Source organism: Macaca thibetana, chromosome 2 (genome assembly GCF_024542745.1).
Source record: "Macaca thibetana thibetana isolate TM-01 chromosome 2, ASM2454274v1, whole genome shotgun sequence".
In the NCBI taxonomy this organism is placed as follows: Eukaryota; Metazoa; Chordata; class Mammalia; order Primates; family Cercopithecidae; genus Macaca; species Macaca thibetana.
Genome location: NC_065579.1, coordinates 191,495,168 through 191,514,729, shown reverse-complemented (window position 1 = coordinate 191,514,729; position 19,562 = coordinate 191,495,168). Strand labels below are relative to the sequence as shown.

The 19,562-nt window shown below is 36.7% G+C and overlaps 1 protein-coding gene across 1 annotated transcript in view; it reads right to left on the bottom strand.

Moving 5' to 3' along the window:
- Positions 1 to 19,562, bottom strand: part of ROBO1 (roundabout guidance receptor 1) — a 1,153,604-nt gene that overhangs the window by 15,008 nt on the left and 1,119,034 nt on the right. The window contains exons 25-28 of the mRNA XM_050779013.1: positions 19,168 to 19,312; positions 15,327 to 15,575; positions 5,951 to 6,357; positions 2,984 to 3,136 (exon numbers count right to left, since the gene is read on the bottom strand). Of these exons, the coding sequence (XP_050634970.1) occupies positions 2,984 to 3,136; positions 5,951 to 6,357; positions 15,327 to 15,575; positions 19,168 to 19,312 (954 nt within the window). The remainder of the gene's footprint in view (positions 1 to 2,983; positions 3,137 to 5,950; positions 6,358 to 15,326; positions 15,576 to 19,167; positions 19,313 to 19,562) is intronic.

The following is a 19,562-nucleotide window of genomic DNA, read 5'->3' as shown; positions in this document are numbered from 1 at the left end:
TTAAAATTCAAATCGTGAAGTCCTAACCCCTAGTACCTCAGAATGTGACTGTATTTGGAGTCTTTAAAGAGGTAATGAAGGTAAAACGAGGTCAGTAGGGTAGGTCCTAATCCGTTATAACTGGTGTCATTAAAGGAGGAGATTAGGACACACACACCGGAGAAAGATCAGATGAAGACACAGGGAGACGACGGCCATCTCCCAGCCAAGGAGAGAGGCCTCAGAAGGAACCACTCCGGCTGACACCTTGGGCTTACATTTCTGGCTTCCAGAAGTGTGAAGAAATAAATTTCTGTTTTTTAAGCTACCTAGTCTGCGGTACTTTGCTATGGCGGCCCTAGCAAACTAATACAAGGATTAACTGAGAACGATCATCACAGATTACTCTTCATCAGTTCAGACATGGCCACTCTTCATCCTTCTTTATACAGTTTTTAAAGACCCTACGAAGGAATGTCATAATCTGAACAAAATTAACAAAGTAAAGATGCTACAAAATCAATACTGATAAACCATATTCTGAACAATAGTTCACCTAAATGTATTGACAATAATCAAACTCATCCATCATAATCCATACATTTAGCTCACTAAAAAGAAAAAAAACCCCACAAAATCCTTCATGTCTTACTAATATGTTCGATTCACATTTTAACAATGGGTAGCTCTTTAAATTTTTCCTTCCTCTCCCTTCTCTTTTTTAATAAATTGTACCGATTGTGTCTGCCATTAAGCTTCTTCATGAATTGGTCTATGAATATTTTTCCAAAAATGCAGTGTAGTAATTTGGGAAAATAATTTCTGAAAAAGTGGCTTTTGTCTCTGTGTCACAACCACTGCCATCCAGAGTGTGTACATTTCTCTTATGTAGTGCATTAACAAGTATCTGCATTATATGACTTCAATTAACCAATATGCATGATGGGATATGTATATAATAAGACACAGCATTGTTATTTTGTGTCTTTTTTTTTTTTAACCCAACAATAAGCGTACAGCGTAAAATTCAAGACTTGTTAGTATAGTAAACATAACTTGAAGGATAGTTATCAAAATACTGAAAGAAAGTGAATGCTGTACTAGCTTTAGTCATTTCTCCATTTTATCTATTTTTGTGACTCAGAGAAAATAATTATTGGCTTTTATATTGCAGTATGCACTATGATAATTTTGCATAATCACTTTTGTGAAATGAGCAATTAGAAATCCAAATAAACATTTCAGATTCACTTTTGGTTTTACAAATATTTCAATATACGTCTTTGGTATTTCTGAAATTAATTTAAAAAATAACTTGGAGGCATCATCATTCAATTTAATAGTTATTATTCAGGGATTAGTTAGAATTATATTTAATTATTAACACTGAAATAAGTACTACAGCACGTGGGATAATAAATACAGACAATTTTCAAGCATAGTGTAATTTATAACTGTGATACAATATTCGTTAACTTGGCATGCTTACATTATTTAAAACATTTTCAAAAAGCATCGCTCAATGCCAGAGTCCCCTTTGAACAACTATAAATAAGTGGTAGAAAGATCTACACAAGGCTTTAGGCCAGATTTTCTCCCTTATGTATTCAATTTAGATGTGTTTACATCGAGGCTTGCTGTTTGGTCAGTTTTTCAGTGAGGAGCACTCTCTTCTAGATAATAAAATTTGATAAAACAGCCATAAAACGTGAAAAATGCCATTATAGTGGTCCCATAAATGTAAAATTGCCGGTAGAGCTGGGGGATTTATACCTAGTGTTTGTCCCTTCACAGAGGCAAACATGCAAAAAGCCACTGTAATAACCCTTCAAAATCAGATAATATTCTGACAGCTCAGTTTCACTAACAAAAGAGTCCTGGGCAGAAGCCAGGAGGCCCAGGTGCGCTGTGTCACGCCAGTATTTAATGTAGTCTAATATCAGAGAGATGCTAGTGAGAGAAAATACTCAGAATAAAGTACAGATAATGGCATGGACAGCCACTCATTGCAAAATTACTTGTGCTCATCATGCTGTGAGCTTTGTATTAAATTCTTCTGTCAAGTGGTAGGAATCATAGGGAGAAGTACCTCAGAAAACCTTCCTTGCAACCTTGGATAAGGATCTATAATATTAGGCTTTCATATGATAATGGCAAACGATGCCCTTTTTGAAAAATTGCTGACTGGTAATGAAAGTCCTAATCAGATTTTGTTGCAGAGGACCAGGAGGTGGGGGAACTATGCTTGTAACATAGTTCCTTCCTCCACCCCTTTAGCAAATTTAGCAAACTTGACAAGAGCAGTGAGTCTGAGAGAATTTATCTTACATGAATTTCCAACAAAGCCCGTGGGGTTGTCTTATAAAATGAGAAGGTGGTGGTTTAATAAATGCTGGGCCACCTGAGGCACTTTCATTAAAGGCTTTCTCTAGACAAAATCACACTGTTTGCATGTTCGTCCTGTGCTCCCTCGAGAATGTGAACGTTACCTCTTCAGTGAGAGTGGATACTGTTATGTGAAGGCATGAAGAAAGATGATTTATCTTTTGGTGCCCCAAATAACTGTTTGTAACACCACTATTGTTAGAATTAAGATTCAAATACATTTATTGTCTTCTATTTGAATGCAAAAATTGTAAAATAAAAAAATGAGGACACTCTGGAGGATTTATCACTAAATCTGACAAAGGTTAAACCTATGACATTACTTCAACTACCAACTTCAACTATAGTGATGTCCATTTGTTTGAAACTATAAAATAACTTTCAGAAACATTAAGGATCTACAAATGGTTTTGTTTTTTAAATAACAAGCTTATTAGAAAACTGCAAGGAAATGCTAGACAAAATATGTAAGTAGACTGCTTCTATAAGTAATATGAAGCTGATTGTTAATAAATTTTTAATGTAATTTCTAATGTCAGCGAACGCATTTTCTAGCCCTAGAGAGGCAGGGTGAATAGGCGAGATTCATAGATGTTTTCATCCGTGTCAATGGACTCACCATCTGTGTAGGCTTCTCTGCGCAGATGTCCTGGCTGGTGTTTTGGTTTCTTGGCTGGTCTGGTTTTCTGCATTATAGCAGCACTCATGTTGCTGTCTGTAGACACAGGACTTGTGGGCCTAGGGCACTGAGACGCATGAAAATGTCGACGGCCTAAGGAGAAAAAAAAAAAAAAATCCAAGCCAAACTCATCAGTGAATTTTAATTACAACAGGAACAACAAAAAGAAAACATTAAAACTATAAACAGCCCTAATTTTTCTGAAAAGCAACAAAAAAAGCTTAAACAAACTCTTCTAGCAAATAATAGGCTTGCTGTCACTCTGCTATTTACTGGAGAAAATACCCTAAAAGCATTTTCTGCTTATTTCATTTGTTTTAAACCACAGTGCTGTTATTCTATAAAGTTCATGATACATATTTGTTAAAGGAAAGTATTCCAATTATTTTTGCAATTAGCTTCACTAAAACGTTATACTTAAACCAAAAATAGCAATTAAATTTTTGCATAATATAGCCAATGTTTGTTGCTTTTTCAAAAGAAGAGCTAAAGTTCTTAAGAAATTCATGATCTAAGAAAAATGAACAGTACTAATGGCATTCGTATTTTAATTACACATATATTTATAGTATGCTTTGAAGACAGACTCGTGTGTTCTCTGCAGGTGGTCTGAAATTGATCTAGCTCACATATTCAGGTCTGCCAAAAATTACTTACATCCCTTTTCTATCTCTAAATACTTGCAAGTTCTGGATACTCAAGGTGATCCCTCCAAGACTTCTTTTTTTTTTTGGTGGTAGAAGACGTAGATGTTTGGTTTTGGAGAAACAATAATCCCAGGTACCAGTGGGAATTGAATTTACTAATTAGACATGGCGTATTTCAAAACTCCCACATTCTCTGGTGTCTTAAATAGATGCTGTATTACAACAGCTACAACATATTTAATCCATCATGACCATGGAGATCTATTGGTCCTATATTTGACTTTCACTGTTTTGGTTTCTAGAAATTCCAGTCACCAATCCAGAACTTTCTATCGTACCACAAGTAACTTCAAATGGACCTAGACAACATGTCTTTTGGCTATAAACAGAAGCTACATATAGTGAAATCAACACATTTAAAGATGATAACTGAAGCATATTAAATGATAGACATTAATGCAGCCGAGTGAGAAGTAATGTGATTGGATATTCATTCACATTAACTTCAAGTCACATGACAAGCACCAACACTCCCTGAAAAGAATACAGCAATAAGCAGAGGCCAATGCATGTTTCGTACATTAAAATTATGAGCGCAAGGAAAACCAGAAGTGCCACTAAATTACAATACAATAAAATATTAAATCAAATTCTGTCTAGCTGTGATGGAGACTATTACAATTAAAGTTACATATCCCTGAAAACAGAGAATTAGGGCTGAGACTGAAGCCATTATTCATTCTACTGTGTAAGGCCATCCACTGCTCACAGACCCTGAGCTATAAGGTCATTTACAGATGAATTTTCCATGCTATTTCCATGTTTTGTCCATTTAATAAACTGAGATATTTTCTCATGTATTCTCAAAGCAGTGGTTTGAGATGCTTAATTTCACCATTTTTTACAGAAGATTAAAAAATAAGGAGGAAATAAAAGCTATATGTAAAGTTAGATGTTATTTATTAAGAAAGATAATTAGGTTTGCATAGTTTATTACATTCAGCAGCTACTAGAGGAATAAAAAACAATATTTGATTGAATGACATAAAATATAGGCCTGGCCAAAATAAATATATATTCTACAATAATAAGTTGAGAGATATTTTTCCTGTAACACATTCTTGATAAATAAAATATAGAGATGACTTTACAACGTGATTTACATTTTCTCTGAATCTATTCTACCCTGATAAAAAATAACAGCCAATCCAATATCTGAAAAGACCATGGAAAACTACCAATGTGGTAGTTATTAAACTAAGAAAAATAAAATGGTAAAACACCAGTAACCGATTTGTTGTGATGGTCTTTTCCTTCTCCGAAATGTCTTTCTTGCTGATCATTTTTAATCTATTATTTAGATTTTCTTGGCTATCAAAAATACAAACACACAAAAATATGTATGGGAATGTATATATGAATTCTACAGAAATGAAAATCATGTGATAAAAACGTCTTACATTTAAATTCCTTTCTTTCTTGAACTATTTACTTTCTAAACAGGATTGGGAAGAGAAGGAGATAATTAAAAATAAATTGTAACATAAAGATGAATAAATGGTAATTACAAATGGGTTACTAGCAATGAAAGGAAAAATATGAAAAGCACTTGGATTAGTTTGCTGTCCCAATTATTATATTTAAAATGTTTACTGTAAGTATGGAACGTTTATGCTTGAAAATGTATGCACATTACATATACCTTCATATCTTCCCAATTAATTTAAGAGGACATGAAGAGAACGGAGATTAAGGATAAAAAGCCCATTTTCCAAAGGTCAAAGTGTTCCACTTGGATATTTATCTATTTCCCCTACCGAATTTTTATTTAAGTAAGAGAACTCTCCCAATAAATTGGATTTTGGTGACGTTCTACACAAAAAAATTAGGGTATACATTAAAAAAAAAAACAAACTTCATTTAATTGACTGTATAAAGAAATTATATCAATTTGTGTAATATATATATATTTGCTATGGCTATCCTAAAAATGAGGTAGCTTCCTATCACTCATATTATGTAAGATTTATTAAACAAAAAATTAAACAGAAGATAATTTATAAAGCCTTGTCAAGGAAAAGGGAATAATCCAACTAAGTCATATTCTTGGACTGTCATTTCCTTAGGAAACTAAAAAAGAAACCAGACTGCACGAATAGTTGGTTTTCAAATAGGACATAAGATCCCAGGAGAGAATCAGCAACACACATACATGCGCTGAGTTTTCTTTCCCAGCTTGGTGAAAAGCGTTAGGACTCACCAGCAGCGTCCTGCACCTGCCGCCGGGCCACCTTCAGACCAGCATACTCTGCCGCTGCTGCAACTGCCTGGGCAAAGTCAGCGTCGGTGAAAAAGGAGCCGTCCGAAGAACTAACACTGGAGCGCCCACTGGAAATGTTGTCCTCCTCGGAGGCCGAGCCCCAGCCGTTGATCATGGACCCCGTGACAGAGCTCTCCAGGTCCCCCACGCTGGAGGCAGGGGTCTGCTCAAGCCCACGTAACAAAAGCCTTCTGGTCTGCATCTTGGCTACTTCCATGTCGGCTTCGTCTTCTTCCTCTTCCGGTGCATCCGTATCCATATCTGAGACCAGGGGTCCTGAGATGTAGCCATAGGTGTGTGGAGGGGAAATCGGCCGTGGGGGTGGAGGAGGACTCACAGGCTGCCGTCTGTGTGAAGGTGAAGAAATAGGTCTGGCTCAGCTTGGTATTTAAGACACGAAAGGGCAAATTACCCAAGAAATTCACAAGTATGCGGATTTGATCTTTCCTTTCTTTGAGCTCATATGTTCAGAAAAACAACGGAAAATCACGGGATATTTAAGTTTGATTTTATATTGAGTTGCTCTTCACAACCAGGGGCTCCACTGGGTTACATTCTGATTCAAGTTTGATAGAAATATAGTCAGTTATCACTAAGCCTTCTTATGTTTTATCATTTGGATTACGTTTAGTTAAAAAAGGAAAAGTAATACTTGTTTTGAAAACATACATATATGTATCTGTCCTAAAGCATTTCAAACATTACCCATAGTTTATCATTACTGAAGACAACTGACGTTCATCCTGAAACAGTGTGCTCCAGAAACATCTGTTTCTTTCCTTTTTTTTCTTTTTTATCACCTCTCCTACTTTTTCAAGCGAATGAAGTCATTCATCTTCATTATAAGGAGTAAAATTTCATAAGATTTAAAGAAGTACACATTCGGATATGACATAATTTCCTTTAGATTTCATTCTATTTAAAAAAAGCTACGGGAGCCAAGAGTAATTTTTCTCTGATTTATTCGCTATGAGTTTCATTAAAGATTATTAACTATTTTTAACCCTATTGCATTTATTGTTATCCTATCTTTTTAAAAAAATATTTAAAGGTATTTTTTCTTAAGTCCTGGAATTAGTTTAAGAACCAGAGTTGAGGACAAAATGAAGTACTCTCCCACAATATAGGTAAACAGTTACCAATTAATTGGTTTCAACCAACTCTGCAGACATGAAGAATAACAACAGCTAAAAGCCATCCTTCCACTAACACATTAGTGCTATGATCCACAGGGAATAGATGACTGAGAAGGTACAGAGCATTTTGACTTTAGTGGAAAGCAAGATTCATGGAAAGAAGTCATCCCCCTGGGAGAAGAATGCTGAGAGAATAACTCTTAAATTAAAAGAGTGCCTTCACAAAAGGAAGACACGGTGATTTCTAGTTGGAGGATTGCTTGGTCAGTGACTTGCTCAACAGTCCTAACACTCTCTAAGCAAGGTTAAAGAGATGGCATAATGGAGGACTTTCAGATGGAAAGGTCATTAAAACACCTCATCAAATTTTGCACTCCTGAGAAGGAAAGAGGATAGATTCTACACAAGCGGCCAAACTGAGCACCAGTGCTGGAGAGCAGCTGAGATTGGGGTCTAGGGTCAGCTGGTGACCGCCACAGCTTGGGAGGCTGGGAGAGATACAGCGTGAATGCCATCAACTGGTAGTTTACCTGAAGATATGGATAAATCACTGAAGAACTGCAAATGCCTAGAGATGGTGCCCAGGATTGAGGCCTTCATCAGTGGGGTAAGTGCATGTCAGCACCTCTCCTTTAGCACCCTTAAGATACGCATAGAGTAAGATGAGATAAGAAGAGTCTTCAGGGCTAACCAAGGAGAAGACCAGATCCTCATCTACATCTAGTTTGCCCTTTTCTCATTCCATCTTCCCCGTCTTAGCCCTAGGAATTTGCACCTGGCAGAGGCAGGTGGAGGGAGGCATTTAAAAGCACACACGCTCACTTTCTCCATGCCACCACAGCCACAGAAAGGGACATTTGGCAAAGGACGTCTGGGAATGCACAATTGAGGTTTTAAAATTAACAGAACTGACTGGGCATGGTGTCTCATGCCTGTAATCCCAGCACTTTGAGAGGCCGAGGTGGGTGGATCATCTGAGGTCAGGAGTTTGAGATCAGCCTGGCCAACATGGTGAAACCCCGTCTCCACTAAAAATATAAAAATTAGTCGGGCATGGTGGTGATGCACGCCTGTAATCCCAGCTACTCGGGAGGCTGAGGCAGGAGAATCACTTGAACCCGGAGGCAGAGGTTGCAGTGAGCCAAGATCACGCCATTGCACTCTAGCCTGAGTGACAGAGTGAGACTCTGTCTCAAAAAACAAAAACATTAATTACATTAAATTAAATTAACAGAACTAGATTTTAACAGCAAGCAAACAAAACAAAGCCCTATAGGATCTGGTCAAGATCTAAATAAAGTTAAAACCATGTAGGACCTGCTCCAAGATCTCTACCATAGAGAGGGAAAAATAACTTTGATATGGCACAGTTTTTAGGGTGGCATGGGAATTTTTTGAAGAAAAATGTTTTCTGCTTTCTATCCCAATGAATTGAGACACTTTGACAAATCTGTTCAATACAAATGGAAAACATTAAAAAATAAATGATTATTGAAAATACTGCAATTAACTCATTTAATGAGCACTTACTTTGTAGCTAAGCATATTTTACAAGATTTACTCATTTAATTCAGTAACTTTTTGAGTTACTTTTCAAATGATCATTTTACAGGGTAGGATATTGAAATTCAGAGGGATTAAGGGTCTTACCAAAGTTGCCACAGATCACATGTATCAAATGTAGAATTTAAAATAAAATTTTATTTCCAAGGGCATGACCTTCCACATACATATAAAAGTGTAAATGTATTATATATGTGTGTGTGTGTATACACATAAGCTAGGAGAGATATGTGCCATATACAGATGTATTAAAAAACCAAGAAATAAAAGCTAATATATTACATTGAAAAAGTATGCATATACACACACATATGTGTAATTATATATTATTATGTGTATATATCTGTTGTATGTACACACAGCATTCTTTAATATAATGCATTGTTTTTCATTTCTGGGTGGTTTTTAAAGTGTCTGTGTGTGGCACTAGGAGAAATATGAAAAATGTGCCAAAGCTGAAGTTATTTAAGAGATTAAAATGGATAATTGTTTCAATATGGAGTGTTATACACATAGGAGGAAAACCATTGTTTAATTTGGAATGCAATAAAATACCACACTTAAAAGTTAATTTACAGTCTTTGTCAGCATACAAACCCAAAATACCACAAGAAACTTCTTCCTTTTTAAAGACATGTAAGACTTTTTAGCACAAAGGGGACTATTTTGACCATCAATAAAGAAAGATGCAGAATGGCCGACTTCACTATGAAAGGATGCCAGCATTGTTGTGTTTGGATAATTCACATTCTGTAGAGCGAAAACATCTTCATGTAAAACAAGGGCTGGCTTTTAACTACAACCACCCCTTACAAATGTTGAAGAAAGACAGAAAAATTTATTTAAACCATCTGTAAATAAGGCAAGCCCAGGGAATGTGTGATAAACATGTACAGTTGAAATATGTAATACATTCTATTGGAAAACAAAAAGCCATTTCAAAATGCTGCACTCAAGTGGGACTTGTCGCAAATGAACCTCAACCCTCTAGATTTCTCCCCGAGGGGTTTCAATGTCTTCTGAAATAATGTATAAGTATATGACTGTGTATCGTAACACTCTAGTCTCCTGCAAGAATGATGCCTTCATAAACATGTTCAAGAGAAAAGCGGAATGATGTCATTAATTTATCAAAGTAGGTGTTTATACCATTCACCACACAGCATTTATCAGGCAAAAGACAAAGGAGAAAAATGCATACCTTTGAGATTTTGTTTTAACACTGGTGTAGCTTCAATTTCTTGTATAGTAACTATTACCTCAATTTATCTGTATTAATAAAACAAGTAAATCTATTCCATACATGAACATAATTTTCACTTTTCTAGAGGCTTTTACTATACTGCGATAAAGTTAAGTATATCAATTACTTTTTAAAACAATATATGTGAATAAGTTTAATTATATGATTTTCCAAGCAATTGTTTGAAAAAAAGAGAAGACAAATTCCTATTATGTTGATCACCTAGTTTACCCAGTTTTAGACAAAAATGGAATACCCTAGAAGTTCACTATAATGCCAAAGTTGAAATATTCATGATAATGCAGGTCTTTAATGTTTCTATAATTAGACTTGCAGAGTTACAATGGTTTAAGTTCAGTAATTTTATTAATGTATCACACTATCTGCACCCCTAATCAATAAATATAAATGTAATCAATGTATTTATTCTTTAAACATTTACTGTGCACCTACCATGCTAAAGACTGCTAGAATTATACCAAAAAGATCACAGGCAAACAGAGCTTAGGTAACATGCTTTATGCTTTATGACAGGTAAGGATTCAATTTTAAGGTAAACATACTTAATGTAAGCTATGTATCTGGCCATGGCAGACTGTATTCTGCAAAATGTCCATAGCAATATCTCCCCTTCCAAATGCTACTCTGAAATGAGAACTTGCCACTCTCCAACCAAGAGAGGTAGATGAGTTCAACACTCTTGAATCTGGATGGACTCTGTGATTGCTTTAATACAATGTGGCAGAAGCAAGGCTATGCACCAGTTCTAAATGTAGTTGTTAACTGGCCTGGCAACTTCCCCTTCCTGTCTTTTTGGATGCCAGCTGCCAAGAAAGGGGTGCCATTACCCTGAGACCCCATGTTATGAGAAGTCCATACTATATGGTGAGATCTGGAGGATAAGACTCCACGTGGAAAGAGACAGAGGTCAAGGAGCACTGAGACATCAGACATATGAGTGAAGAAACTAACTTGGAAGTAGATCTTCCACCCCCAGCCAAGCAGCCAAGGCCATATGGATTGGAGATGAATTGTCCAGCTGAATCCTTTCAGAATTCCTGAGTCATGGGATTGTGAATAAAATGATTAGATTACTTTAGGTCACTACATTTTGGAGTGGTTTGTTAGACAGCAATAGAAACAGGAACTTGAGCACTATGTTAGGAATTCAGCTACATGAAACAGATATCCATGTCTAAAGGGACTTTAGTCTAGTGGAGGAGACAAATAATTAAATATGCAATGACAGAGGATATACAGAGTGTTGTGGGAACACATAAATATGGCTCCTATCCCAAAGTTGGGACATCAGGGAAAGATTTACTGAGGAGGATCTGCCATTTAATCTTGGATCTAAAGGATACATAGGTGTTCGCTCCAAAAGGAGAGGAGAAAATGGTGTTCCAGGTAGATGGGAGAGCATGTCCAAAGATATTGAGGTGAGTGAGAATTGTGCTTATTCCGGGAACTAGAAGAAACTTAGAGTGAAGACATCACAGATATTGTGCGGGGAGCGGCAATGGGTAAGGATGGTAGGGCACACAGGGGTCAGATCACAAAGGGCTTTGATTGCTACATTAAGGAACCTTGCCTTTATCTTAAGAAAAATGGGAAGCCATTGAGAGATCTTAAGCAATGGAGAGACTTGCTCAGTGTTGCAATTTAGGAAAATGCCTCTGCATAGTCTGCAGCAAGGAATTAGACTGAAGGAGGGGCACGGCTGAAGCAACAAGACCACTTAGCAGAACATTACTGTAATGCAGGTGAGAGAAAATGGCTGTCGTAACTCGGAAAGTGCATTTATGGCTGGAGACATGTGTATCACTCAGAATGATATTTAGGCAGTAAAAATCTACAGGAACAAGTAGTTGGATATATGGGTCTGAAGCTCCAGAAAGAGATTTGTAGAGAAATAGCTATCTATATCTATGAGTGTACCATTAGGGAAATGGCAGGATGATAAGAATCAGAAGTCATCTACTGATGGGGCAGGCATTAGAATAGATCAAGGGATCAAGAGGAGACTTCATTCAAATACTTAAGATGGAAATCACAACATTGTATATAGTATCAAAAAGGCATATACAATTAAAATGGCCAATATTAAGAAACTGGTTAAATAGAGTTACATACTTTACACAAGTGTCTAAACAAAAAGCTAACAACATGCAAAAACGCTGTTCAGTGAAAAGAGTAGTTTATGAAATAATATTGGCATATCATAAATCCAAGCAATGTGAGTACAAGTACAGATGAAAGATTGAAAGGATCTTCACTGAGGTCTTCACAGTGATTTTCTGATTACATAGATCACTGGCACTTTTATATTTTCATTTTGTTTATATGTATTTTCAAAAATTTCTAGAGTAAACATATAGAATATACATTAATCATAAAAAAGCACTTAAAGCACTTTTTAAAATGGGCTTTCACTTACTTTTTATTAGTGCCCAGTGTTATTTCCAGCAATGACCCTGGAAATAAAATCCATAATACCCTTACAGATTGAAAATCATACCTTTGAGAAAGGCTGAAAATAGTCAAATGATTATAAGTGCAGATAGTTCATGTATTATCCAATTACATATATCTGCCTCAAGTTCTACAAGCATCCATTAGCCTAAAACGATAGACAGTAGGTCAACTCCAATTCTTCCATAGTATCCAATTCCATTCATCAAATACTTTACCGAAGAAAGCTCTGCAGAACTCAATGACATGAATGAGTTCTGCCTTCAAAGAACTTTTAATGTAAAAGGGAAAACAGAGATACAAACAGCAAATACTAATGCAACATGAAAACTGGTTAGTGTGGTAACAGGGATGGGAATAGACTCTTATGAAGAGTACAGAAAAGAGGGGTTGACTTTTGCCAGGCAGACAGAGGACGTGTCATTTGAACAGGGTTTTGAAAGATGAGGGGTGCTTACCAGGCAATCAGGAAAGAGGATGTAGCAGATCTGGATGTTGATGAGTTTCAGGCAAATTTAGGAACTTTAAAACAGACTAATTAGAAAAAAAGTGTATGTAATGAAATTGGGGGGAAAGTAAATAAAAGGAAAAGGATTGTGAAAACCTTTAAATATTGGGTTAAACACTATACTTGACTCTGAATGGGGGAACATTACCAGATTTCTTGTGTGCAAATAAAATATTGTGAGAATGAATAGAAAAACAGAGAGACGAAAAGTGGAGATCGGTTTAAGGATAAGGCAGATTTCAGGGATGGAGGGCCTGCCCTAGCAAATGTAGGAATGGAAACTAAAGAGCAAAATCAAGGGCCATTTTGGATTGAAGTGACTTCATGAATAACCTCATTTGTAGAATGCTAGGAAAAAACTAAACAGTAGGATAACTAAGCTGATTTCAAAATGACAAAGGTACCGTTTATGCTTTTTGCCTATTCCCTCAGTCATTTTATTTTAAAACATTGGTCAAATAAATAATGGTTGAAAATTCTAAACAAGACAGCCATCAACGTAAAAGAAAAGACAAGTTTGCAGAGTAAAGCGCAAAGACAAAGAATTTGGATTTGGACACAGCGTGAAGTTCAAGTGGAAATATTGTGGCATTCAGGAAAAGGAATTAGGCTGGGTAAAGAAATTTGACAACCACCAGAATGTAAGAGCTGAATCAAGCTATGGGATGATAGCGTAAAGGTGAGGGCTGTAGGGCGCTAATATTTTTGAATACTTACCCTGCTTCAGATGCTTTACACACATTATCCATTGATTCTTACAGCAATTTATAAAATGGCCATCCTGGCAGAAAGCATAGGTATGATAACTGAGAGGCCTTCAGATTTGACTATTAGGAGGTTACTTTCAATGGACCAATCGAAGCAAAATACTCTAAGCCAGAACGCAGTGGGCTGAGGTGCGAATGCGAGTACGGAAGGCAGAAGGAGTTAAACAAAATGAAGCGGGGGCGGAGCATGGAGCCAGAAGGGAGGCCAAGGAAGATGAAGGCATGGAGGGAGTTGAGTTAACCATGAAGAGAAGGAGAATTGAATGAAGAGGAAGAGGCTGGACATTCCAGACAGATGAAGGAAAACTGATTTCTGTTTCTGTGGAAAGGAGGACATAAGGAATACAAAAGAAGAGCTAGCCAGAAAGAAAATATTGGGTACCCTTAGAATAGAGACAGGAACGGTGAGGGAAACAGGTAACACAAGGCAACAAAATAAAAGAATTATTAGATATTTCAGAGCTAAATGGTCTCTTTTAGTCTCTCATTGGCTAAGAGTAGCACAGATGGTCTGTGACTTTAATATGGGAAAATGGTGCCTTATTTGCTCTCAATTTTCATATCATTTCATGGGTTAATAATATTCCTTTAAAATGTCTGACAGTCCAACTTCCTCACTGCTAGATAGGAGAAAGCTTCACTACTTTCTTGTTTTTACAGTGTATGTAATTTGAATCTGGTAATAATCTCTTAACAACGGAAGAGCTGATAAACATTGCCAAATTCTGTTTTAATCTGCAGAGCAAAATTCAAGCCACAAAAATCAGAGTTTCTTACTCATTTGAGAATATCAAAGGAGCCTCTTCTGAGGCAAATAATATACTTAATTTCAAATGATATTAGGAATACAGAAAATAATATATATATATAATGTGTCAAGGGCAAAAAAACAGTATATATACAATCATCAACAATGAGAGAAAAGCTAAAATGATGCAGTAACAGCTTTTATGTGGTAGAAATGTCAAGTGAAGCTATTGTATATCACAAACACGTATAGGTTGGGGATGCTCAATACATAGGTTTAAAAGAGTTTAAGCACACACACACACACGCACACACACACGCGCACACACACACGCACACACACACATACAATAATCTGACTAAAAAGCTCCAAACTCATATCTAAACCAAAATAAAGGTATCTGAGGTCAACACAAAAAGAATATGCCAAACTCATTCTTCTGTGACACTACAGTTATGAGGGAACACATTATTATGTAAACTTAATTTTAAAAGAAAGAGAAAATCTATTTTCTGCTGACCAAAGAAGTGACTTACCGATGCTAAAGGAAAACTAAAGTACAAAAACACTCACTGTCAATAGTGTGTTACAGAATTAGCAAACCATATTCATGATCTCCATGTGGTGATGAATGCAATTTTTATAAGTGGGTATTAATACATATTATTTTATGGTTGCAAGTTCACTAGGATCAATTAATCTAATGCAATGGTCAACAATATGACTTGATATGTTAATCACCTAGGTTTACCGTGGGATGATACTGCAAGGAAAGGCTTCTGAGACAAGGAAATTACTTCATGGGATGGCATTCAATAACTTCCGCTGAGAAGTAGAAATTATCTGATTTGTCAGCAAAGAAGGCTAGTGACAACGTACCTTCTGTCGGGTGGGTGCTGCATGTGGCCAGTCTCCTCTGGACAGTCCTGTAACATGGGCTGCAGTTCTTCCTGTGGGGAGGGAGTCAGGGTGGCAGTGGACTGATGGCTATAGGACACGGCAGCTGGAGAAGACGCTGCTCCCCGAACAGGCGGAGTGGGGCCTCGTTCATCTTCCTCTTCTTCTAATTCATCTTGTTGCAAATACATCCTTGCTGGTGGCACGGGACACGGCATTTCTTGGTCATAGCTAAAATAAATGATAAGGATGTGTAGACTTACTGCAGGTTATTCAAATCAACTATTTGGATAGTAATGAAATGCCACCTTTAAATTGTTTTTCAATTTTCATACTAAGGAGCTATTGTTGAAAAAGATTTTACCTCACAAGGTTTGTGAATTACTGCATAAACTATTTTTCTCTAAGAGATTGTAATTTACATTAGCATATTATAGGGTCTTAGAAGTCATACAATAAAAAAATCCACTTAACATGGCTTAATTTAGTACAACCCCAATGTATTTGGTATATTTTGTCCCTCCAATATGTTCTCTAAAAGACTCAAAGATGGTATTACAGAGGACCTGAAGACGAGTTGCTACATTTAGAGAAAAATTACCCTTGTTTTCTTTTTTTGAGATAGATTTTCGCTCTTGTTGCCCAGGCTGGAGTGCAATGGTGCAATCTCGGCTCAAAGCAACTTCTGCCTCCCAGGTTCAAATAATTCTTTTGGCTCAGGCTCCAGAGTAGCTGGGATTATAGGTGTGCATCACCACACCCAGTTAATTTTTGTATTTTTAATAGAGACGGGGTTTCTCCATGTTGGCCAGGCTGGTCTCGAACTCCTGACTTCAAGTGATCCACCTGCCTCAGCCTCCCAAAGTGCTGGGATTACAGGCATGAGCCACTGTGCCCAGCCAAGAAAAATTACTCTTAAAAATCCTTTCAGAGAAAGATATACTGGAGGTCAACCTATTTAGTCCAATACTACCCATTTTTTTTTCTCTCAAATTATAGTAGATCACTATTTCTTCAGTTGAACACAAAATGAAGTTGTTGGCTTGCATTTAGGATGGTGAGCGAAAAATACACATTCAACAATAAAATGCCCCGTACTCCTCTGCTGGAGCTGGGTGGGAAGCACGATGGATCTGGGGAACAATCATGCCTTTCTCTTTTCTCTTATCCCAGGGCGTATGTTTGTTGATTATAAGGGCAATGATGTACAACACTATATAAACTGGTTCTGTTACCCATTTCTCTTGTTCATTCTCTACCATCCACCTTGTTTACCTGAATTCCGGGAAGCTGATGCTCAAATAATGTTTCTTTGCATCCTTCTTTACTTTCCTAATCTCACTGTCTCCCTTTTTGCCTCTTTCTTTTGCTTCCTTTATTAGCAAATAGCTGAGCAACTTGCCTACTCATCCAGACTAGAAATGTTTTAGTCATCTTTGACTTCTTTCTTCTCCCTCAAACCACTCCCCAATTCATTTCTATTCTATCAATAAAAACTCTCTACAATCTATTCTCTTACTTTTATTTCTTGTACGTGCTACTGCAACAATCTTTTAATTGGTCTCCTAGCCTCCAGTCACTCCATTACTTCCAAAATTACATTAATATGCATCATATGCAGGTTATTCACGTGCTCCTCAAAATAAGAAATGACTCTCTAATTGTTTAAAGAATAAAATAAATGACTAAGCAAGACACTGGAGTATCTGTATAATCTGGCTTACATCTGCTGTCCCAGCATCCTCTCATTCCCAGCATGTGTTTCATGTTAGTTTTCCAGGAGTCCACATCTGTGTGGTCCCATGTCCATAAAACCCCTTTTTCTTAACTGAGAACCTTCTCATTTGTCCAGATCAAGAACAAATGTAGCCAGTCACGAAACCTTCATTCTTCTCCATTAGAATCAGTCTTTCTCCTTGGGGCACAGTTGCAGCTCCAATATAGCTTTTTTCTTTGTTCTTCTTTTTTTTCACCTATATTTACTTATTTCATTTTAGTCCTCTTATTTTTGTGAACCAAAGCAGCAATGAATGTTGTTAAAACAGCTTGGGAAATGCATTTTTAAAAATGCATTCAGGTCAAGTGGAATTGCTCATGCCTGCCTGCAATCCCAGCACTTTGGGAGGCTGGGGTGGGGACGATTGCTTGAGATCAGGAGTTCGACAGTCTGGGCAACACAGTGAGATACCATCTCTACAAAAAAATAAAAATAAAATTAGCTGGGCACTGTGGCACAAGCCTGTAGTCCCAGCTACTTGAGAGGCTGAGATGGGAGGATCACTTGAGCTCTGGGGTAAGTCCCTGTTTCTAAAAACAAAACAAAACCAACCAAACCAAACCAAACCAACCAAACCAAACCAAATATACAGTTTTGTTTTCATTACTTGCAGATTCTGTATCTGCAAATTCACTGACTCGGTGTAATTTATTTGTAAACCCCCAAATCGGTATCTATGGCATTTTCATGGTCATTCCCACAGACTCATAAAGAGGCCAAAAATTTGAGTGCCTGACGTGGGTGTTCCCAGCTGAGGTAAAACAAGGATACACTTTGCTTTCTTGTGTCAGTTCTCACACAGTAAACAAGCGTCCTTTCCGTGGTTTACTTACCACCATGTTTGTCAAAATGTTTTAAGCTTTATATTAGTGATTTCCCTCTTAAAACGGCCCTCAAAAGAAGTGCTTAATGAAGCGCTCTTAGTGAGTCTAAGCCTTAGAAGGCTGTAATGTGCCTTAAAAAAAAATCTATGAAATAAGCTTTGCTGAAGAATGACTTACTGGGTTCCATGTTAATAAATGAACAATATATATTAAATAAGCATCTTTAAAAAATACATAAAACAAGGTTATGTATTGGTCAGCTGACAAATATGTTGTGGTTAGAGGTTAGAAGGAACCTAGCCCTGTATTTCCCCTAGGACCAATGGTTCAACATTTGTTAACTCACTGTTCACAAGAATTTTAAAATGTATAAATATTGTGGATAATGAGAGCTCCCTGTAAATATTTTTATATAAGAATTTTACTTAAAAATGCATTTTATAAAAAGATTATTAGAAAATTGAAACACAGAGACTTTGTTTCTGGGCACAGTAATACACTTTTCTGTGTGTGCAGAATGAAGGAATGATATCTTTACAGCAGTCACCAAAAAGACTGTATTTTCAGGTATATTTTATGATGTATTCGCTAATTCTCCACCTTAAAGGAGTTTTCCTCCTTTGGTTTAAAGCAGCAGCTGTTTTGTTTTGTCTGGTGGTACCATGTCCAGTTCTGCAGATTCTGGAGTGAGAAAGAGGTACACTAACTTCGTAATTGCTATCACGTGGACTACTATACTTGTTAAGTCTTTGGGAGAAACAATTCAGCAAAGTTCACATTTCTACAAAGAGTTCTCAGCATAAGGTGATAATATCTAAGAACAAATAGCCTTCAGGATACCATCGTTGTGGTATCAATCCACACGACTGTCTTACAAAAATTTCAAGACATGTCACAGAAGTTGTAATATTCAAAAATCACAAAATCATATATCCATATGTTAAATTATGTATACACACACAGGATATACACATGAGCTAATATGTATTCATTTTTCTATTCTATTCTAGGCTCCAAAAGAATCTTTTGAAGCACAAATTCCTTTTTTGGAAGCAGCAAGGAGAATTTTTACTTCCTGCTGACCAGCACTGTTTTATTTAAAGGCAACTGTTTGTGGACCTTAGGAATCTGTCTTCTCTTGACCACCTAGTTTAATAATTGCTTAAAATGGGCGGAAACAATCATATTACACTGTTTACATCTGTTTGGACACTCCTCTTACCTTTCATCTACAGAAATGTTGTACTCTTCGCTATTGCTGTGTGGAGGAGGATGTGCTGGGGGAGGAGGAAGCAGGTCTGCCCAGTTCATGCCACCCTGTTTTGGTACCTTGGGTGTTCTTGCCCCTTTCTTGTGCCCCTGACTCCCTAGAAAGGAAATAAAATACAAGCCATTGATCTCTGGCCTTTAAATGTTTTCTATTAGTCACAAATTAATCATTTTTTGTAAATATGATTTTATAATTCATTTATGTATACAGAGATAAACACGCTTTTTCATTAATTTTAAACAGAACTTTGTACCAGAGAAAATGCAAGGTACTGCAATGAATAACTGCAAAATAAATAGCAAAAAAGCAATAAAACCATGAATGAATGTTTCAAGTCATATCATTAA